This window comes from Arvicanthis niloticus, chromosome 12 (assembly GCF_011762505.2).
Source record: "Arvicanthis niloticus isolate mArvNil1 chromosome 12, mArvNil1.pat.X, whole genome shotgun sequence".
Taxonomy (NCBI): domain Eukaryota; kingdom Metazoa; phylum Chordata; class Mammalia; order Rodentia; family Muridae; genus Arvicanthis; species Arvicanthis niloticus.
In genome coordinates this window covers 18279488-18302641 of record NC_047669.1, presented here as the reverse complement: position 1 = coordinate 18302641, position 23154 = coordinate 18279488, and the positions used below count along the sequence as shown (strand labels likewise).

The 23154-nt window shown below is 43.6% G+C and overlaps 1 protein-coding gene across 16 annotated transcripts in view; it reads right to left on the bottom strand.

Moving 5' to 3' along the window:
* Positions 1–3748, bottom strand: part of Dlg1 (discs large MAGUK scaffold protein 1) — a 173117-nt gene extending 169369 nt beyond the window's left edge. For 15 of the 16 annotated variants that reach the window (XM_034515670.2, XM_076942777.1, XM_034515673.2 and 12 more), the window contains exons 1-3: positions 3605–3748; positions 3070–3119; positions 2263–2394 (exon numbers count right to left, since the gene is read on the bottom strand). In XM_034515670.2, coding sequence (XP_034371561.1) covers positions 2263–2394; positions 3070–3088 — 151 coding nt within the window. In that variant the 5' untranslated portion in view covers positions 3089–3119; positions 3605–3748. Of the gene's footprint in view, positions 1–2262; positions 2395–3069; positions 3120–3508; positions 3528–3604 lie in introns of those variants that run through there. The other variant, XM_076942776.1, reaches the window with a different exon arrangement.
* Between the last annotated feature and the right edge of the window lie 19406 nt (positions 3749–23154).

Below are 23154 nucleotides of genomic sequence, written 5' to 3'. Positions count from 1 at the left end.
CAGCTCTGGTCATTGAGATGGATGTCTCCTTTAAATCAAGATATTCATTCACGGGCACCAGTTTAGAAAGCAAAAAGTGCTACCACTGTAGGAAAAGCACGCAGTCCACAATTTTTCAGTATAAACTTGGACAAATAGACTGGTTTTTAACATAGAACAATTTACCAGCTAAAAAGCACATTGCAAAACTATTTCAAAAAAATGGTAAAGATATAAAGAACAAAATCTTAACAGCTTAAAAAGTTTCAGAATGAGAAGCAAACGTGAGAAATACTTTGTGGTGTTGGGTTTCTGTTTTATTTTGAGACAAGGTCTATGTAGCTCAGACTCCTCTTAAGCCAGGACTTAGCCAGGCTTGGCCTGGAATTCTTGATCCTCCTGCCTCAGCTTCAAGTGCTAAAATAGTAGTATGTGACGAGAATGTATTAGTATGAATGTATTAGTGCAGCAGTGTCATCAACTCAATTATAATGCACAAAACCCAAACCTGTCTCTTTCCAAATGCCTGACATCCAGTTACTTCTGCTCCACTAAACCTGACAGTACTTAACTATTAATACTAAAAGACAAGTACGCCCAAATAACAAAGGAAGTCCACGACTAACAAAATTATAAAGACAGATAAAATTCTCTAGTTCAACTTAAATAGAAGATTATCAAAATTTAACTATGCATATGAACACTCAAAACAGGCAAGAAGATGCAAAAATTGCCTCAAAACATAGCAAGTTCAAGCATAACACAGAAAGAGTCTATTCTATTTACTTAGTTTTCCTAAGTTACAGCTTTCCCATACAGTAAGACTACAGTCTATATGTATATGTGTATGTAAGTGGGGACATACAAGTCATACTGGGTTTTTCCCTAACATGTCTCTATCAAGTAAAAATTTCTGAATTTAATATTGATCTAGAAAACTACATAACTAAAATATTATTTTTCTCTTCCTCATTTGCTAGGTTTTTTTTCCTCCAAGGAATCAATCAGATGATCTATTTGTACCTTAAATGGCTTGGAAAACAAATGCAAAGGTGTCCATTCTAAGGTCATCAAAACACTGATGGTCAGTCTCTGAGGATGGGTGGCAGATGGCAGTTCATCATCTTTCCACCCTTTATGCACGTCTTTAAGTCTGTCATAACACTAAATTCTAGAAAGTTTTAAGGGATGGCTCTCAAGCCTGGAAGAGCCTAAAACTCAGTAAAGAGCATCAATATGGCAGTCAGCTATGACAAGCACACTCTGACAACAGTGTTCAAACCACACCAGTAATCTGTCAACACACACATTTGTTAGGCCAATCTGCTGGGAAGGTACTGAGAAACTGAACATAATGTGAGAAAGCATGTCTTATTTGAACATGTTAGACAGTAGATACTTAATTTTTTTTAAAAAGAATCTCATTATTAAACCTAGAAGCAATCAATCATCTGGTTCAGTAGTTTGCAAACTTTTTAAGTACATGATACAAGGGGACAGAGACAGACCAACTTGTTTACTATATTGGGGATGATGTGAAAAACAAAAATTTCAGTTTTAAAAGAATCTACTTACTTTAAGAATCTTAAAAGCCCACTGATTCATTTTCCCACTCACAGTCTACAGTAACCACAATAACCTCCACAGGCTGAGTGAGTTCTGATATTCAATCACTAACAGCGTCAGGAACTAAAGTCAGGACTTTGCACTATTTGTCCAACTCTTTAAAACAACAAACTATCTCATATTTAAGATACAGGGAAGATCAAGACTGTCACAATACTGTCTGTAGAATAATAACTAGACAACATCACCTCTGAGTTTGTTTTCCAGATCTAAAATTCATATTCCACAGATGCCATATTTAACAGAGGTGTGTTTCAAAGAGACGAATGTTCTCAAACACAGCAGCAGAACCCTTCAAACATTTTCAAGGATTCCAGAGAAATACAAGTCAACTACAGAAACACCAAGAGTAGTTCAGTCATTAAAACTGGTGTCCCTAAAACACTTCTACAACTCGTGCATCTTTCAACAGCTAACTCTAAGACATGAAACGGTATTCTCAAAGTGCACAGAAATAATCAGACCAGTAAGTTTTTCTGGTAATTAAACATTCCTAGAAGTGAAGGTAGCCTACCTGCAAAACACAGACTCACTAGAGATGTTCTCAATTAATGACTGTCCACAGAGAGCCAATCACACTGTCTTTCGAAGTTTAAACTAACCAGAGAAGCATCATGCATTAGTACAGTGGTCACAAGTAAAAGTTTTAACTCCCACCTATTAAAGCCTGAAAGAGGTTGCTCTGAAATATGGTAATAACCCGCTCTATGGAGCTTCTGAGCTGTCTGTCTTCAGTTTGGCTTAGTTTCGATCGATATTCTTCCAACAGATGCAATGCTCTCTGGGTATCTGAAAAGACAAGTATGGTGAAAATGTCATGTATGTATTAAGGGTCTGTGTGTATCTGCATACATATTTACAAGAAAGTGCTACATGTCACATCTGAAGAGTTCCCCAGGGCCTCCAAGTCAAGGGCTGCCATTACTACATCCATATTCCATTCCCTACTAAGACAAATATTTTAAAGGCTTTATATCACAGAAGAGAAAGGAGCAAGTGAATAAGCTATGTTAACTGTGGACTGACAGCTTCCAAGACTAAAAGACCATCTAATTAAACTGATAGCAACTTGGTTTTAGAATGCCTAATAAACAAGAACAAGTCTTCTGCAATTTGTTCCTACAACCAAAATATAAGTGTTTCTAAGCATCAATTCTTAGTTGCTCACAAAATAGTGTTGATATGAATGATAAAGTGAAATACTGAAGCCACGAAGTTTTGAAAAACACATGGTAGGGGGCTGATTGCTTCTGTAATCACTACGGATGTCGAGAAGGTGTGTGTAGCCAAGTAGGTGTTTCCAAACCTTCTGAAATGATGTGAAGCTTAGATACCATAAGGAATAAAGGCGAGAGCCTGCTGATTCATCAAAGTCACACAAACCTTTGAAAAACAGTAACCACAACACTGATGGACGTTACAGCAAGTTGACAGCCACAAAACAGTCCCAAAATAAATTCTCACCTTGCTTCCGGACCGGCATTTTTCTCCAGAATCAGGAAAAAGGCACACACCTTTACAAACACAAAACAGGAAGGAAAACTTGAACTACTGCAAAGAACTGAACCGTGGATCCATTCGTTGCCCCTGCCCCACCCCCCCACCCCCGCCCCCAAACTCTAGACTACGGAAAAACTCCAACCTTGGTGGAACTGCTCACCTTCCAAAGTTTTCCCAAGTGAAAAAAATGCAGAAGCCTCAACTCCTCCCCCCCCCCCCCCCCCCCAAGCAGTGTCAGCCAAGGCAGAAAGCTGGCTCTCGGGGGTCGCTATGGCTCCTACAGATTAAGATCAGACCCAAGCCCGCTTCGGAATGTTCGTCCAGAGCTTCCCCCTCCGTAAAGAGCACCCGAAGAGGAGAAGCGGGGCCGCCGCCGCCGCGGCGTGCTTGCCACGCTCCCCACCTGCTGCCGCGGGCCGGCCGGTGCCCAGCCCCGCAGCGCCCAGCCGAGCGCCGGGCTGCTCCCCGGTCCCGCTCGCGGCCCCCTCCTCTCGCTTGCCTGGCTCCTCGCTCGCCTCCTCCCGGCGGCGACTCCAGCAGGGGCCGGACCGGACAGCCGCCTCTCTCCGCGCCGCCCTCGCGCCGCTCATGCACCCCTCCGCGGCCTCCACACCTGCGGCTCCGGCGCAAAGTTCCCGCGAGCGGCGAACGCGGGCGCCCCGGCTGCGCTCCGGCCGGACTCGGAGCAGCTCCCCGCCCGGCCCCGCTCCACGTACCCCGCCCCGCCCCGACTCGAGCTCAGCTGAGGGGGTGATGGGACGGGGGAGGAGCTCTCCTCGGCGGCCGCACCCCCGTTGCCGCTCTCTCCGCCTCGGCCGCCGCCGCCTGCCCGCTCGCCGCGGCCCGCGGCCCTGCTCGCCCGCTTCTCCTCCGGGCCGCCCCACCCCCGGAACCTCGCCTCCCTCCGCGCCCCCAGTCGCTCTCCCCCTAAACTTTCCGTCAAGATGGCGGCCCTGGAGCTGGCCTGCCGCGCGCCCACGTGACTGCTTTCCCAACGCTCTCAGCCAATGAGAAGTGAGGAGGCGGCTCGCTCCGAGCCCGGGGCTCCGGGCGCTGCTACCTAGGGGTTGGGAAAGGGAGGAGGGCCTGGAGTGGGCAGGACTACTGGAAGGAGGACCCTCAAGTATCCGGAGGGAAGCGCCTTGCTGAGAGGAGCTCCAGTCCAAAAGGCTCTAAGGACAAAGGAGTTGACACGCGCTCTACAGGTGGCCCGAAGTGGCTTTGGGACAGCCAGCCTGCTCGTCGCCCTGGCCTACCTGGAGTGGCCTGCGGTTCTGAACTCGTGCGCTGGACTCGAGATGCTGGAGACTTTGAAAGAGAGAAGTGACCTCACCTGCGCTAGATCCAAGAAACAAGCTCAAAGACACCCCTTAACCTCCCTGAACACGTGCTGGCCAACTTCAAGAAAGGAAGAGTGCCTGGCACGCCCGGGGTGGATCCCCAACAGGGAAAAATGAATTTGCGCGGACTGCGCCCATCAACCGCGTTAAGGGGCGGAGGAAGAAGGGACTTAGGAGCGGAAGGGGTAGTCTACGTCCTCCACTTTTTACTGATTTTTAAATTTTTCGTTTCTCAAAAAAGGTTTGAGGAGTTTCATTAAGGACCAGATGTAAAGCGGAGACTGATTAGTTTGCTAAACGTTTGAGGGTTTCAGAAGATTTTTAGGTCTGACTGGTTAACTCCTAGTACGAGCCGTTTAATCAGGTGGAAAGAAGTTCAGTTGTTAATTTTTCATTCATTCATGCCCGCATTCATTTGTGCGTTCGCGAATGTGTCCCCGCCCATTGATGCTCCCAGGAGTTACCCATCTAATGGCGGTCCCTTTAAGAAACTCACCTGCCTACCCTGGCAGTGGTGGCTCAGGACTTTAATCCCAGAAGGCTAAGGCAGCCGAATCTTTATAAGTTCGAGGCCAACCTGGTTTACAGTGAGTTCCAGAATAGCCAGGGCTACACAGAGAAGAAACCTTGTCTCAGGTGAAAGACAAAACAAAACAAACAAACAAAAAAGGCTCTCACCTGTAGCTTAGCTACCCCAGAGGCTAAGCTACTGCCAGCCCTCACAGTTTAAATTTTAATCACCTCAGAGCAAAGCAAATAGTCCCAAGGGACCCTTGCTCTAGAGTTGAGCCGGCAGCTTGAGGAAGGGGAAAGTTCTCCAAGTCACTGCCCAGCTCTTTGAGCTGCTTTGAGCAGCAGGAACTTACCTGCTCCATAGCCCAGGAGAATTTTTCCAAAGTCGTCAGAAGTTATTGAGGCAGAACCAGAAATGCAGAGATCCATGTGTGTCAAACCATAAGGCTGGATCCGCTTAGATCCAGCTTGGAGATGATTCACTTGGTTAAGGTTCTTGCCTCAGAACCTGATGACCTGAATTCCATCCCTGGACCCACATGGTGGAAAGAGAGAGCCCCCCCATAAGTTGTCCTTTGACCTCCATGAACATAAACGTTTAAAATCAATCCATCAGTAAATGTGTTTTAATTAAAAGAAAGTGGGAGGAAGTTGAGGGTTTTGGGGTGTGTGTGTGTGTGTGTGTGTGTGTGTGTTGTTTTGTTTTTCAATAAACTTGACAGGCCTTTCCCCTGTCCTTGACAATAGAAAAGTCAGAGAAGACCCTTGCACGGTAACCATAACTCAGGTATGCTGATGATTGGGTTTCACTTTTGAATTAAACCTTAGAATCCTAACTTGTGAGAACCTTAGGACTTTAGAGCTCATGCAGATCTACTTTCAATCTGAGGTAGAGAACCAGGTCCAGAAAGGGAAAGAAAATGTCTCCCAAGCCATACAAACTGGTCAGTGGCAACAGCACACAACTCAGCTCTCCTAGGTCCAACCCAGGGAACGTCCCACTATGAGTTTGAACAAGCATGTTGGCAGCAGACTGTTTTGGTTTGTTGCATTAGGCATGCTGGGATCTTGATCAACAGTAAAAGCCACATTGCATAGAGGAAATTGGACCAGAGCGCGAACGAGGATGGGTCCTGAAAGAAAAGGATCTTAATAGATGAGTGGAGGTTATTTAACAGTGGAAATGTCTAATAGCTTTGTATTATTGTCAAGACTTTGTTGATATGCTGCCAACGCAATGGCTCCAATAAGAAACCATTCTTAACCACCATCTTTCTGGTCCGCACAGAACCATTTTAAGAATAGACTTTTCTTAGAATTCGGGATGCAAGGAAGTTTGTCCTCAACCTTGCCTTCACTCTGTTCATATATGTTCAATTGTTAGGAAAGGTAATGGGGGTAGAAATAGCGAGAGCCAAGCTGTGCTCTTGTGGACCCAGAGCCCATAGCAAATGAATGAGGTTCAATGAGCTTCTGCCAGGGCACCCTGAAATTTACTGTCACTCTAATCCTCCCCTAAACAAAAGGAGGCAGTGCTTAGGAGCGTATTCCTCTCGTGTGTGTGTGTGTGTGTGTGTGTGTGTGTGTGTGTATGTCCAGCAGTGTCTACCACTTGTTCTTCCTTGAGAGGCTAGGACATGTGCAGGTAGAATATGAGAAGACTTGACTTCATTTCTGCCCCTCTGTGTTAGTTACTTAGTGCTATATAACAAGTTCCTTGGTGCTTAGGAACTTAAAAGTACAGTAAATACTATCACAGCTTCTGTGGGACAGGAATTTAGGGGCCCCTTAGTTGAGTGGCTCTGGTTTAGGATTTCAAGAAATTGCAGTCATCCAAAGGCTTTAATGGAGGCCAAGGAGGTTCTGGAGGCTGTTAGGGTTGAGAAAGGTTCTCACTATATATAACCCTGGCTGGCTTGGAACTCTTTATGAAGACCAGACTGGCTTCCATCTTGTTGGAATGCTTCGGGTTTTCACCTTCTAAGCACTGGGATTGCAGGTGCACACCACAAGACACTGTCATAAGGCTCTCTCAGCATGGCGAATTCACATGGCTGTTGGCAGGAGGCCTCAGTTTCTCACAGTCAAAACCTCTCTACCTCATTGCTTGATGACACAGTGACTGACTTCCCCCAGGACAAATGATCCAAGAAGACGAGGCAGAAACCACAGTATTTCTCATGCCCTAGTTGCAGAAGAAATGTTGTTTTTGGTGCATTCTGGTTACTTAAAGCTAGCTAATTTATAAACGAGTTTTATCACAGCTCTGGGGGAGTCAGATGCTTAGTGAGGAGCCTGTTCCTCTAAACCATTAGCTCTCCACCTTCCTGATGCTGTGATGCTTTAATATAGTTCCTCATGTTGTGGTGACCCCTCAATCATAAAATTATTTTCATTGCTACATTATAACTGTAATTTTACTACTGTTACGAATTGTGATGCAAACATCTGTATTTTCTGATGGTCTTAGGTGAGCCACAGATTGAGAATTACTGCTCTAAATGGTGTCTTTTTTTTCTGCACCTTCGTGGAAAGGGAGACAAACAAGTTCCCTTCGGCCTCTTTAATGAGGGCAGAAATCCCATTTATAAGGGCTGATTTAATATCTCCTTCCAAAAGCAGGTATTCAAGAACATGAGTACAGGAAGAAAAAATATCAGGAACTATGGTAGAAGCCGGTTCCATATCAGAGCACTCAAAGCAGCGATGTCCGTATTTTTCCAATTAGCTTTTATTTTCACAAACTCTTCCCTACATTTTGCACTTAAATGTGTATGGCTCAACAGATAACCTCATGGCTTTTCCAACCTCCTCATTAAAAACACACATACACATGTATACCCACAGACTTTAAATAAGAGAACAGAGGTTAAATCCAACCACAAGATTTTCAAGTTATCTTTCCTGTTGTATAGTTTAAAAGCCTCAGGAGTCAAAAGACCGCAAAGAAAGAAGAAACTTCCCATTCTGTTACTGATATGTCAGAGATTTGATCACAAAGAATATTGACTTTCAGTTTCGAACCTTCCTCCCTAGCCAGCATCCTACCCGGGCTCTCTCTGCAGCTCTGCATCTAGCTTTTCCTTCCTGCCCTCCAAGCCCCAACCTGTCTTCAGCAACGCTGTACATATCCTGTCAGTGTTAGCTCTCGGGCCGGCAGAGTAGCAGTACACTGGCTGTGCCAAAACAATTGCAAAAAGAAAAGCATGTGATGCTGTCAAGAAGGCTTATGGCAGCTCACATTGTAGGAGGACTAGTGTAAAGAACAGTGAAAGTGACCACAGATAGTGTCGCTAGCACACTATGCCAGAAACGTAAGTGAACATGTCAGTGTCTTTCCATAGTGTCAGAATTTATTGAATAATAATAAATTCACAAGGTTCAGCTGTTTCAATGGCAGCCGGTTGTCACTTAAGAGTAGCTGGCCAAAGTGATGTTGTAGCTTCTTTTATTCCAATCTTAGTTACTAATACTCACAATATCTCCTAGCACACAGTAAATACATTTGCGTCTCTATATGCGTATATGTAGATTACAGAATAAATACAAGTTAAAGAGGCTACAGCTGAGATCAAAGGGTTTCAGAAATGGGCTGGGATAGAATCCGTATTGATAAGATAAAGAACTGGACTAGTTCCAGGAGGGAGCCTTGGGGACCAGGTTTGGAAGCAAAGCTACAAAGTTCAATCGTAAGGTACTAGTCGGGAGCAGGAAATCAAAAGTCAGGTCCAAAAGGGCAAACAGATGGACTGGCAAGCAGTCCAGGAGTCTGCACCGGCAGCAGAGAACTGAACTGAGCCAAGGAGCCCTCACTCCTCCTCCTTCCTCCCTCTTCACCCCACCGCCACCCTCACCACCAGCACACACACACACACACACACACACACACACACACACAGACACCAGGTATCAGGTCGTTGTGAGGCCATGCCATTGAAGGGTTAGATATTCATTACTTTATGGGTGACGGCCTGGCATGTCTGATAAGTTCTTGAGCCTGGTTTCCCTAGTAGAGTTTTAAAATGCCTATATGACCCAACAGGCTCAGATTATTCCAATCAAACTTATAGGCTGGTTTTCTACTCCTTTCTACCCTAAGGAAGAAGTCACTTAACAGTCCGTGATGGATGGGTGGTGGTGACAGATGGTACAGTTTCTGGGTCCACACAAGGTTCGGCGATCCTTCTATTCAAAACAGAGCTGGTCATGATGGTGCACACCTATAATCCCAGCATGCCAGAGGCAGAACAGAAGGCAGGTGTGAGACCAGCTAGGGCTAAACATTGAGACCCTGTTTTAAAATAAAACAAAACAAACAACAACAAAACCCTCCTTGAAAAACAATAACAACAAAAAATGGAGTCTCTTAGGGTGACTCATGGCCTGAAAAAAGTGTTTTGTACAATATAGAGTAACTGAGGGTAAGCATAGCCTCATCTCAGCAGTCAGTAGGACTGACTGCCAGGAGAGCCCATGGAGGCATACATTGGCGGCACATTTTAAGAGTGATTTAGAAAACCAGGGTCTAGGAAAAAGTGTAACCAGAGCAGTTGCACTTCTGAAACCTTATTTCAGGGGGAAAAAATAAAGTATTCAGTCTAAGGCCATTTCACTGGGGAAAGAGAACATCCAGAGTTTGCCTTGAGTCTTCAAGCAGGCCTATTCTACCTGCCCAGGGGACAGAAATTCAAACAGTGGGTGAAAGATATATAGATACTGCAAATTATCCTTAATGTGGTTGGGGTAATACTCCAAAATTCCAAAAGCTGGTTGGACTTTCCCAGGAGAAAGGTGCTGAATGCACTTAGTAGGGCCTCCTTGATCTAAAGTCTGAGGCAGGACAGAAGACTGAACATCTGCAGCCCCAGCTCTGAGCCTTTGCAATTTCAGCCCCAGCTGAATACCAAAATGCTATTAGAACCATTTTATCTACCTCAAGAATCCAGTCTACCCAGTTCAGATGATACCAACTCTGGCTTCATGGAGAATGTTCTTATTTTACTTTTTTTTTTTCCTGTGAGAAAATATTCTGACAAAAAGAAAAAACTTAGATCCCATAAGGAGTAACTACTAGGTTTACAATTTCAGAGAAGTCAAGGCAGGAACTTGAAGGAGCCAGTCACATCCAGTGAAGAGCAGAGAATTAGCACCTGCTTGTTATTTTTGTTCGAACTCAGCACACTCTCTACCCTTAAGAAATCAGAGATCCCAGGCAAGGTACCACCCAGGATGGGCTGGGTCTTCCCACAACAATAAACGTAATCAAGACACTCTCTCACAGATGTTACCGTAGGCCAACCTGATAGCAGCAATCCCTCGCTGAGAGTCATTTCTCAGGTGATTCTAGATTGTATCCAGATGATGATTAAAAATAACCGTCTCAGAGAATCGCAGAATAAAAGCTACCCACTGACACCATTTTAAATTCCCTTTAAAGTGTGGACAGTTTCTCCTCTTCAATGGGCGATCAGGTACTGAAGTCAAGCTTCTCAAATGGAGGGTCAGCAAGCTTCTATAGAGAGTTGTATGCCTTGGACTCTATGTTAACCTGTATCCCCTAAACTGAGCAGCACTCTATGTTGTGTTAAAAAGTTAACTTACTTTAGTCTTTCAGCAACCTAGCGAACTCTCTGTTGTGCTCTCCCACTCTGCAGAGGAGGGTAGTAAGGACGAAAGGTTACCTTAGGGCAGCACATCTAGCGGGTTGAGGCTGGAAGCGAGCAGGGTGTTGTTTTCCCTTGTCTACATTTCCTCACCTCTATTTGACCTCTCCATAAGTTAAAAGCAAAACCAAAAAGTGTATCTATAGGTAGGGCTAGTAGATAAAAACTGAAGAGGAACAGCGGTGGAAAAAAAGGCAGAAACTAAAAGAGGTGGGGAAAATAGAAACTTAGGTAAAGTAAAACACAGCACGGAGCAGAGGCAAGGAGAGGGGCGGGGCAAAGGGAGAAACAGAGGCAGAGGCAGAGAAGCAAAGGCGGGGCAGGGGCGGGGCAGGGGCAGGGGCAGGGACAATGGATCTTTCTGAGTTTGAGGCCAGTCTGGCCTATATAATAAGACTCTTCTCAAAAAACCAACCAACCAAAACAAAAACAGGGACTAGGCTAGTCTATTGTATATTTATAATATATCTCAACATTTATAAACTATTGTGGAGACAATTTTAATGGAATGGGAAATAGGAGCATTGACTCTCACCTCAAAGAAATAAACCTAGTGACAGACTGTGACTAAATGAGTTAGGGCTTGGGTGTTTTTTGTTTGCTTGATGATTGATTGATTTGTTTTTCCCAATGCAAAGGTGTATCTTTAAAATATCTTTGGTCTTGATAGATGGTTCGATGCAGTAAGAGCACTGAATGCTCTTCTGAGGACCCAGGTTCAATTCCCAGCATCCACATGGGGACTCAACAATTGCAATTCCAGTTCCAGGGATCCAGCAATCTCTTCTGGTCTCTGTGGGCACCAGACACACAAATGGTAAACGGGCATACTTCTAGCCAAAGTACCTGTACACATTTTTTAAAGGTAGAAAGAAATAAGTCCCTTATAGCATCTTTCTTCTTCTTTTCCCCTGACAGGAATCCAAAGTATAGTTGAGAGGCTTCCTAGACACATGAGATGTTCAACTTGATGGAGCCCTCAGATAACACCTGGTACCATCCTTTGACAGACAGGCCATGTAAATCCAGGAGAGCTCCCAGCTAGTTAGCATCACATACAATTACAAAGGACTTTCCTAGAGAGCAGAAAGTACTAGCATCGAAGGGTAATGGACCTTATGCTACAGAGAAGAGTATGTTTTCTTACAGTATATCTCTAAGTTTAGGCAAGTTGGACTTCAGCTTTTAAAGAACTCTTCATATTGAAAGAACCACAGGAGCTCATATTGAAGCCCTCAGGATCCACTAAAATCTCTTTACTCCAGAAGGTCCCCTCACCCCACCCCATACTCAGAGGATTAACAGTGTCTCTTCCAGGAAGGCTCTGCTTAAGACTCCTCAATCAGATTATCTTTTTATATTCGGAGAACACGGACTTAATTGACATTTGAAGAGATGTTATTAGAATGCTATGAAGTTGTTTGTATTCTGTTTCTGATATGGGGCCTAATGGAACTCAGAGAAACCAAAAGAAGTTGGAAGACTTCTCATAATGGGCCGTGGACTGAGTCGTGTCCAGTCACCTTTGGGATGGAAGACTGCCAGAGCTTTTGAAAAACAGCTTGCTGTGGCAGTCTTTCATCTGAGGAAGTGGCACACATTAGACCTATAATTTTCTTGGTTTTCATTTTGAATAAACTTAAATTCCTTTATTATTCCCTGTCATTCTACACTCACAAGGACAGGAAAGAGAACGAATCATTTAAATCTTACTTTCTACTTAAACTTCCTTCAAATGTATACTCATTTCTTTCCAAGATAGTTTTACCAACTGAGATATTTGTGGTTAAAATAACCTCTATTTTTTTTTTATAAATAAATCAGGCTACAGTTGAAAAAAACAAAAACAAAAACCTTCCAGAAATGCTTTTTAAAAATCCTGAAAACATTTCCCAAGATGGATATCATTCCAGATCACAAATTACCCCACAAATAAAGCCAAGGCCCTGGGGAGTGAGGCAATGAGGTAGGAATCAACAATTTTTAAAAGGGACAGTACAAATCACTCATGAAGGTGAACAAAATAAGAATAAGAGAGAAAAGAAATATTTAATTAGAAAACCTCAGGCCAGCAAGATGGCTCATTAGATAAAGGTGCATGCCCCCAAGCCTGCTGATCTGATTCCATCCTTGGAACCCACTCAGTGGAAGGAGAAAACTGACCCCCCTCACACACACACCCGTGCTGTAGAACACGTGAAGCCCTTCTCCAACCGGTACTGTTATCAATCAATCAATCAATCAATCAATCAATTACAGAAAACATTTTAAGGAAGGAAAGAAATACTAACATTTTTCAGAGGGTCCTGGGTTTAAGCAAGCAACACAAAGCTGTATCTCTGTTCTTTAGTCTTTCTCTCAGACATCATTCCCCAAATATTAGAACAAAAGAAAAGATTGCTCCTCCAGCCTTAGTGAAGATATGAGTATTTACCTCTAATAAGATGCAAAGTCAATGAAATATTGGTAAATCTATGTTGTGTTGGGGGGGGGGGTCGTTGAAAGAGTGAAAAATGCAGCTCCAAACAAAAAGTAGTAGAGAAGAATTAACACACACACACACACACACACACACACACACACAGAGAGAGAGAGAGAGAGAGAGAGAGAGAGAGAGAGAGAGAGAGATTTCTCTCATCTTATGATAAGGTTATAAAAATATTCCCCAATTGCATTCAAATACTTCTAAGCTACTGAATATAGTGTGGCCTAATTAACTTATTATTAAGCATGCCTAAAATACTTATATTTGACTATAGTGGGCAAAATAATTCAACACAAAGCCTACTTCATAGTAAAGGGTTGAATGTCTCATAATGTATTGAATTATCCACCTACAGAAAGCAACAGGAACATAAAACACTGTGGGATATTAGTTATTTCCCCTCTCGACAGCATGGCTGACTAAAAACTCCAACATTACAATCAAGTACTGTAGGAATATTACTGAGTTAGGGGGAAAAAATCAAAATTCAAAATACACATGCTGCCTTTATCATCATTGTAAAATTGACAAATCATTAAATCATAATATGTGATGATTACAAAGTGGTCTCTTCTATTTATTCTGAGTACTTTTGTGAAGACTTAAAATATTCCTTAGTTAAATGTTTAATCCCAGAAAAAGTTTAGATTTTCTTGAAGTGATATGGAAATGACAGCCCTAAATTCCAAGAAAGTTGAGAGACCTTAGGGTATTGTGCCCTGAGAGCTGAAAACCAGGAAATAGTGAACTATCTGGATAAAAAGAAGCAAAGATGCCCAGGTTCCCACTGACTCAGGTGATGGCCTCCTGCAGGTCTATAAAAGACAGAAGTTTGACTTTATTCTGATCTCAGAACCTATGTAAAGCCAGAGACTGTAGGATTAGCACATGCCTGTAATCCCGGTGTATCTACAGGAGAGACAGCAGGCAGAGAAACAAGAAATCCATGGAAGCTCTACAGCAAGTAACCTAGTATAATACAGTCACAAAGGAGTGAGGGAAATTGAGACTTGCCCCCTGCACAATACACCATAAACACATACACAGATTAAAAGAAAACCTATAGAAATTTAAGAAGCACATACACATACCAATAAACTCCATCCTGTTACATTCCTCACAAAGCCATTAAAAATAGATTTCTTATTTTTTTTTTTTTCATTTTAAATTTTGACACATTATGGATATGTAGCTCAGGCTGTCCTTGAACTTGCAACACTCCTGTGTCGACTCCCTACCCCCTAAGTTCTGGAGTTACAAATAGTACACCACCATATTTATCTTCAAGTGAATTTTAATAGGCTGGTAAGTCCCTTTGAAGGCCCACCATTTTAAGGTGTTCATATGGGTTTGGATAAAGATGCAGTGTGAAAACTGGCTGATACACATGACTGAATATGCACAGGGACACTGACTAGACCAGATAGGCCAACAACACTCTGACCCACAACTTTTCTCTGCAACAAACCAGCCTGGGAAGAGTAACCTCCACTTCTGCAGGAGTTGGCCTTGGAGAATCAGGGTTCACACCATGACTGCCAGCTTTCCTAACCTACACCCTGCTTCTAACACAAGACCACTGGAAACTCAGTGTTTCCCCAAACCCCACCTCTAGCACCCCCCTCCAGCTTTGTCATATCAACACCACCAATGAGTGCATACCTGTGGATCTCTTCCCCCTTTCCTTCTTCCCTCTTTTGTGTTATAAGGCTTCCATATTCCCAGCCAGCTTTACAGTCTCAAGAGAGAGCAGCTCTGCCCTCTGCTAGCACAGTGTCTGCGTAATAATGGCCTTGGTTTGTTCTCATTCAGGTCCACTGCTTATTTCAACAATGGCATTAAAAACTTCCTTAAAAGGGCAATTATGAAAATTATAACGGAAGACACTGCTTAGTCAGCTACTTCAACAAACGCCTCATCCATCAGGTCCCTAGTTTAACCGATATAGATTACACATCAATTATGAGCCAGATACATGTTCCCCTCTCTCCCAGATACTAGAATAAATTACACTTCTGTCGGACAGATTAGTCTAGGAAGAAAGCCAAAAAACCACATAGCTGATGCCTTGGGGTGTGGTGGTTCGAATCTTGAGGCTGTGCTTATTATGACTACAGAGTGCAAAGGAGTGCCTTCAAATTTCTTTACAGTTCCCTCGTTTTCGCGTGAGTGAAGAGACACCCTCAGCATGACCATAATGTGCCCCAAAGAAATCCTACTAACGGCTGAGAGGGTGGCTCAGCAGTGAAGACCACTGGCTGCTCTTCCAGAGCATCCAGGTTTGATTCATGGCTCCTACAAGGATGCTCACCAGTAACTCCAGTTTCAGATTATCCGATGCCATCTTCCAGCCTTTCTGAGTACCAGATATGCACGTGGAGCACAGACACATGCAGACAAAACACCCTTACACATAAAATAATTGTTTAAAAAAAAAAAAGGATTACTACTAATCCTTGGGAGTTTGTGACTATTTTTAGAACCATGATAAAAAAAATATTGTACATATAATTACTTGTCTAGGACAATTCTCTCTTCCTCTCCATCTCTGTTTTTTCTGTCTTATATTTTATTGACTCACAGCACAAAGTTTTCATTAATAAAGTTGTCAAACAAAGCTCCTGGAAATCTTGCTCCAGGGAATGATGTTCTGGGTAAGTGTTTTTTTTTTTTTTTTTTTTATAAAAATGACATTTTCATTAGCACTGCTAATGAACTGTGCTTATTTCTTTGGGGAGTGATGATTTATTAAAAGAATTAAATGTTCAGAAAAAAACACCAAAATAATTACATCTATTCGTTTTGAATATGATCACAGTGTTTGCAAGAGAAAAATTAGTGACTATTCCCTGCAGTCCTGGTGGCTTTTAAACACTGCATAATTCTAGAGCTTGCCACCGGAGAAGACGGCACCATTGTTCATTAGGTGGATAATGTCATTATAATAGCTTTACTCCCAGACATAAACCAGTTAAATGAAGCCCCCGAAACAGAAAGGGAGAAGCTGTTTGGTGAATCATTCTTGTTCTATGGTGGCTCTATATCGAGCCAGAATGCAGCTCAGGGCTTAATTTGATGAATCTTTCAAGGAAATGCTGCCAGGAGTGGGGGCGGGGCGAGGGGGCAGGGCGCGGTGATAGGGTCCTGTAATCGGTCTCTAGACTTCATGATCTTTGTACCACACAGCTTTGCAAGCTAGTGTGTACAAGCCAGGAGAGAATACAAATGCACACATAATCAGCCTTCAGGAAGACCTCCCTGGCTCTGTGCTTGTGACTCTCTTCTTGCCATTGTGACCTTAAGAACTTGAGCGTGACTGGTGCTCTTCCGGTCCAAAGTGCTGGAAAGTTCAGATCGGGTCAAGGGCAAGGTCAGGCCAGTCTGACTCCAGGGTTAGCCTTATTCTTGTGTCTTTTTTAGGCTGTTCTAAAAGAACGTAAGGAACATAGGCAGCTTGCTGGAGGTTGGTAAATCAGTTCTCCAAAGCAGAACCACTTGACACAGAAAGGAAAATTGTGCTGTGTGTTGGTCAGCTCTAGCCCTGAGCATAGACTCTCACAATAAGCCTTACACATTTAGTCATGGAGAAGCCTGTGTAGCAGAGACAAGGGTGACTCCACTGAGAGAAAGGTCTTATCCTAGAACCTACCACTTGCACTGAGGAAGCTCCTTTACAATTCTTCACTCTGGGGTCTGACGTGATGGCTTAGCCATTAGACTGTTGGAAGACAAGTCTGAAAGCCCGAGTTCAATCCCCTGGGACTCACCAAAAACAAAACACAAAAAAAAATCTTAACTCCCACAAACTGCCCTCTGACCTCCACACTCAGGACTGTGGCGCATGATAGCTCCAACAGTAAATAAATGTAAAGGTAACAAAAAATTAGTCAGTAGATTCATGGCTTTAGACTTGTTGACTGCTTTCTGGAGACATGATCTGGCCAGTGCCCAGCATTACAAGGATGCCAAAGACTTGGCAGTCCACATTAGTGCTGGCAGCAGAACTGAGTTGAGGACTGCTTCTGAACCAAGGAACTGCCTCCTGGCAGAGCCCTGAGCAGGATGTGGTTGAGGTGCTGCTTATAGGTGGTGCCTTTGGTGGCTCTAGAAGCTCGAGATGAAGGTGGACAGTGACCCAAGTTCAGCTCGCCATGAAAAAGGACTCACCTACGAACAAGGAGATGAACACGTTGGGAAGAAGAAAGCCCCTATTCTTCAGTCTGTTCAGTCCAGGCAATATTTAATACCAGCTGTTCACAGACAGATGTGGAGATGAAGATGGCCCAGAGCTAACCTGCAGGAAGTCAACAGAAACCAGTGGTCTAAAGAAGAAAAGTGGATGAAGGGCAGGGTGGGGTTGCCTATAATCCAGCACTAAAGAGCTGAGGCAGGAGAATTGTGAGTTCCAGGACAGTCCTGATCTTTCTCTCTCTCTCTCTCTCTCTCTCTCTCTCTCTCTCTCTCTCTCTCTCTCTCACACACACACACACACACACACACACACACAAAGAGAGAGAGAGAGAGAGAGAGAGAGAGAGAGAGAGAGAGAGAGAGAGAGAGACAGACACCATACACAAATTTAAAAGGAGGAAAGCAAGATGAGAACAAGGAAGACTTTCAAGGGGATGGAGTGCTCAGTCGGTGGTTAAAAACACGTGCTGCTTTTGCAGAGGACTAGGGTTCAGTTCCCAGCACCCACATGGTAGCTCACAACCATCCATGATTCCAGTTCCAGGGGATCCTATACTTCCTTCTGGCTTCTGCAGGCAGGCACTAGATATGCACATGATGTCTAGAGATACATTTAGGCACAAAACACTCAAATACATAAAACGAAAATAAATAAACTTGAAGGAAAAGGAAAATTAGTTCAGGGTGGGAAAAATGAAAAGTAGCAGCAAGGCAGGAAATTCAGGAGCCAGTGAGCCGCAGAAAAAGTGCTTCTGAGCTTAAGTCACAGGTTTAAGTTTTGAAATGGGCCTGTTTTCTTCTCCTGCCAGTCCTACAAGCTTTAGAGAACTTGCAATACACACTCGGCATCGATGTTCTGAGAATTTACCATGAGGTCTAGAAGTGTCATGGCTGTCTCTCAGAAGCTGTGCTTCTCCCGCCCCGCCCCCTACCCAATTCTCTGCTGAAGTGATGCTTGCATAGCTAATCAGAGGCTGGAACTAGCTTCCACTCTACTGTCTCTTCTTTCTGCCCCTGGAGGTCCTGTGACCGATCATTGTCAATCTTATTTGTCCCCCTTTTCATTGCCACCCTCTCCATGTCTTCAGAATGACCCTCATTTCCCAAGTTGTATTCAGGTCTCCGAGACAGCCCCCTTTGTGAGAAACTTTGAAGTTCACAGCATACTTTGTTCTCAGAGTGCTTAAAACCTTGACAACAGGCTATTTGCAGAGCTAACCACCAAACAAGTGTTAGATGCCAGAAGGACGGCCTCATTGAGTAGGAGACTGGAAGGGATGATGGCAAGGGGCTGAACTGAGGAAGAGTTGGGAAGGAGGGGCTGAAGGACTTCCTGTGCCAGCAGCTGCCCCGACAGTCCAGCTCTCTTCCCACATCTCAGTAGACTAACATGAGAAATACTGTCTGCACTAATAAAGAACCAAAGCATTCCTAAAAAAGAAATCCATCTGATAGCGTGAACCCAAGCATCATTTTGTATATAATAACATTGGGGAAGGGGGTCTAGTTTATATGCTCAGTGAAGACACATCGAAAAACAGAAATACACTCGGGGCGGGGAATCAACCCAGATCACATAACTTAAAGATAACTGCCAACCAACTAACATTTGTTGAAGATATTTCTAGTATTTTCCATGCATATACATTTTTTCATACAAAAAAATAGTAACATACGTGTTATTTTATAGACTTCTTAGGTAATTTACATTTACTTTTTAATCTCTGAAAAGGCTTAGCCTACGACAGGATATTTCTGTTCAGCTATGATTTAATAACCATCTCAAATGGGGGAACCATCTATATAAAACACCACCACTGTAATACTTAATGTTTAAACTCTATGAGCTCAGATTATGACTGTTCCAAGCTATGGTTAGAGCATATGGTTGAAGGTTTGTTTGTTTCTTTGGTTGGTTGGTTGTTTTATTGTTATTGTTTGTTTTGTTTTGTTTTGTTTTGTTTGAGTCAGGGTTTCTCTGTGTACCCCTGGCTGTCCTGGAACTTGCTCTCTGTGGACTATGTTGGCCTCGAACTCAGAATTTAGAGCTCCACCTGCTTCTGAGTGCTAGGATTATAGGCGTGGGCGGCCACCACCACCTGGCTAGGGAAACATTTTGGTTGTAGATGTGAGGGAGAGTACAGCCAGAGGCCTATGGAAGAGTCCAGAGCAGAGAAAGAGAAAGTAACGAACTGAATTTGGCTAGCAGACTGAACCTGGCCATGCAGGGAGAGAGGGAGGAAAAGAACGAAAGTGGGCAAAGGAGAGCGATAGAGGGTGGGGAGTGGGGGAGACAAAAGAGCTGAAATGTAGGGGTGTAAGGAAATGAGAAGGTGTGGGGGAGGGGCGGGCAGGAGAGAAACCCATGAGCTAGAGAAGTTTAGGGTAGGGGGCCGGTGAAAGAGCCTCAGTACTTGTACTGAGCAAGCCAGGAAGCCATCATGCGCTTAGGTATGTTAATAGGCGCCACATACAGCCATTTGTCCCAAGTTTCCTTTGGATCTGACTTAAACCCACAAACTGCATTATAGTCTGCAAGTTCCAAAGAGTCGCAGCATCCTGAAGGTACTGGGGCTAGCAGTGACAATGTACAGATCCTACAGTATATAATTTTTTTTTTTTTTTTCGAAAAAATAGCTCTGGCTGTCCTGGAACTCTCTCTGTAGAGGAGGCAGGCCTTGAACTCAGATCTGCCTGCCTCCACCTTCTGAGTGCTGGGATTAAAGGTGTATGTCACCACTGGCCAACTAAGAAAATAATTCTTATGCCAAAATTCCTATTCGGAAGTGAAAAGTATAATGTAATTCGCCAAAGCAAGCAAAATGAGTGCGATGGATCATTTATCAACTTGATTCGATTAAGAAACACCTAAAATGCCCTCTGTGGTAGCATGCCTCTAATCCCAGCACTCTGGAAGCGGAGAGGCACATTTCTGTGAGTTCTAGCCAGCTATGGATATATGAGACTCAGTCTCAAAAATAAGAGAAAAGAAAGACCCCAGTCATTAGCGAGGCACAGCTTTGAGTAAGCCTGCGTGTGAAGGTATTTCTAGAGAGAATTATTTGGCAGGGAAAGGACCTGCATGGCTGTGGATGGCACCATCCCATGAACGAGAGTCCCAGACTGAGTATCAAGGAAAGGCAAAAGCTAGAGAACACCAGTGCTCACCCTCTGCTTCCTGACTGCAAACACAAGGGGACCAGCAGCCTCCTGCTTCTGCAGGCTGCTTCCTGCTCCAACCGCCCAGCCTTCCATGCCAGGATGCTGTGTCATCAAAGTCTGAGCCAATAAGCTCTTTCTCCCTTAATGTCTCAAGGGACAGGCACTTGCCATTAACTGTTTATGACATCTCCCCACCCCCTCCCTAAACAAACTGGAAAGAAAAGTTATGTTTGGGAGAAAATACATAAGAACTGTGACGTCCTAAGTTTCTTGCCAGGTTTTTGGTTACAGTGATAGCTACACTCATGCTAAGACACACGACTAGATCCTGCCTCTTAACTTTTCAGTTAATGTGAGTGCTTCTCAAGAGGTCTTCCCCAGTCAACTGGAAGAGCTCTCTCCGATCTGTATGCCAGTTTGCACCTTAGATACACTTAAGTGACATTTCTTAGGTGTGCTCTTTAGAAGTGACTTGCCCCAGGTCACAAAGCTGATAAGCAGGTACTTCTGATCCCGAGTTGATTGCTTTTCAAATCACCTGTGATTCATTTACTAGCCCTTGAGATGTTATCATAATGAATAAGCATGGAATGGACTTTTCCAAGATTTAAAAAAAAAAACATTTTTTTTTTTTTGAGACAAAGTCTCTTGTAGCCCAGGCTAGCTTTGGATTCCTGATCTTCCTGTCTCTACCTATGGATTGATGAAATTATTATAGGCACGTGTCGATACACTGTTTATGACTTTCCCATCATCCCCAACAAATTGGGAAGAAATGGTTACATTTGGGAGGAAGTACTTGAAAGCTGTGATGTTATAAGAAGCCATTTTGTGGGCAATACACAATGTTCAAAATAAAAATTGTATTCCCCTTTGCCCCTAGAACTGTGTGTGTGAAGTCTGCCACGGTACTGGTGCACAGTAGAGTCTAATACTGTGGGCTCTGGGGTCTGCCTTCTAGATTTGACTCTTGGCTCATCAGTGCTATGATCTGAGCGGGCTCACCTCCATGTACCCCCAGCCCTTAAGTAACTAAAAGGAGCACAATAGCTACTGTTCAGAGGATGGCTGAGAAGACAGGAGGGAGGATGTCAGCAAAGCACTTAATCTTTTGTTCATCAGACGCTAACCGCCTGACACGTAATTATTCTTATTATTTGATGCTAAGAACCTAGATAACACTGTCTTATCCAGGGAGGAGGGGACACGGATGGTGCTAAGTAGGACAAGAGGCACAGTGCCCTGCCCTGATCTGCCAGCGGATTAGAAGAATAATTAAAAGGCTTCTCTAGCAGGCTGCACGCTCCTATCTCCCACTTCAAAATGGTTTTGGTCTGCAGTTATTTCTTCTGTTGCCAGTGGATTATTTAGGCATTCTGTACTCAATTTTTAAAAATGATTGATGTTTTCTGTACACCTTTAGTTACTATTTTCTCATCTAATTCTGTTGCAATAAGAAGCAGTTGGTGAACGTTGAGTGCACTTTTTTTTTCAATGTGGAGTTTCTTGTTTGGGGAAACATGGCTCTGAAAGCAGCAATAAATCACATTTGATAACTGTAGTTCATGTTTTCTGTGAGTTTATCGTTTTTCTGTTTACATGTTCTGTTGGTTATGGGAAGAAAATTTTATACACGTTTATTTTTCTGGTTTGTTGTCATTTGTTTCTCGGTTTCTTTTTTAGTTTTGTTTGTTTGTTGTTTGGTTTGTCGCTATTGTTTGCTCTTTGGTGTTTAGGAAAGTCAGAAGGGCATGCACAGTGACTCACTGGCTAGGGCTGGAGTCTTGGGAGCCTGACTACCCTGCATTCTCCTACAAAAACTTGAGTGGTGGTCCTAGGAGGGAGTGAGGCTATTGCTCCAACCTCCACCCTCAGACACTACATCATCAGTTAAAGCAGACAGATGAGCAGTGTCTGAGGGAAGGGACGGAGGGACACACGTGTGTGTGTGTGTGTGTGTGTGTGTGTGTGTGTGTGTGTGTATGAGGGATACCTGCTTAGAAGTCAGGGAAGCCAAATCAATCCCAGAAATCAAGGGGAATGGCGGATGTCGCAGTCAGTCGGCTCTTATACCCTGCTTCAAACGTTTAAAGGTGCTGTTATTAGCTAGCCGTGCATCCAGAATTGTACGTCTTGCTGAACTAATTTGTTTATGCTATGAAATATCCCCTCCCCCCCTTTTAAACTGATGATACTCTTTGTTTTGGAAGCTCTTTCATTTGATGTTAATGTTTGCCCCTCAGGGTTCTTAATGATAAGTGTGGTTGGGGCTGGAGAGTTGGCTCTTCAGAGCATGCTGGTCTTGCAGACAACCTGAGTTCAATCCCAGCATCCACACGGTGACTCAACCGTTTGTAATTCTAACTTCGGGGAACGAGACACCCTTTTCTGCCTCCAAGGGCACCAGGTATTTATGCCATTCACAGGCATATATGCAGATAAGAAAAACACATTCATACACACAAAATTAAACAAATCCAAAAAAAAAATCAATTTAAGAGCCAAGTGCTCTACTGTTGGATAATTTTGTTATTTAAAGACTGTTAAGAGTGTGTGTGTGTGTGTGTGTGTGTGTGTGTGTGTGTGTCCAGTCTGGAAGAGGGTGTCAGATCCTTTGGAGGTTTAGCTGGAGTCAACAGTGATTTTGAGTTGCCTGATTTTGAAGTGGATGCTAGGAGCTGAACTCAGCACACCC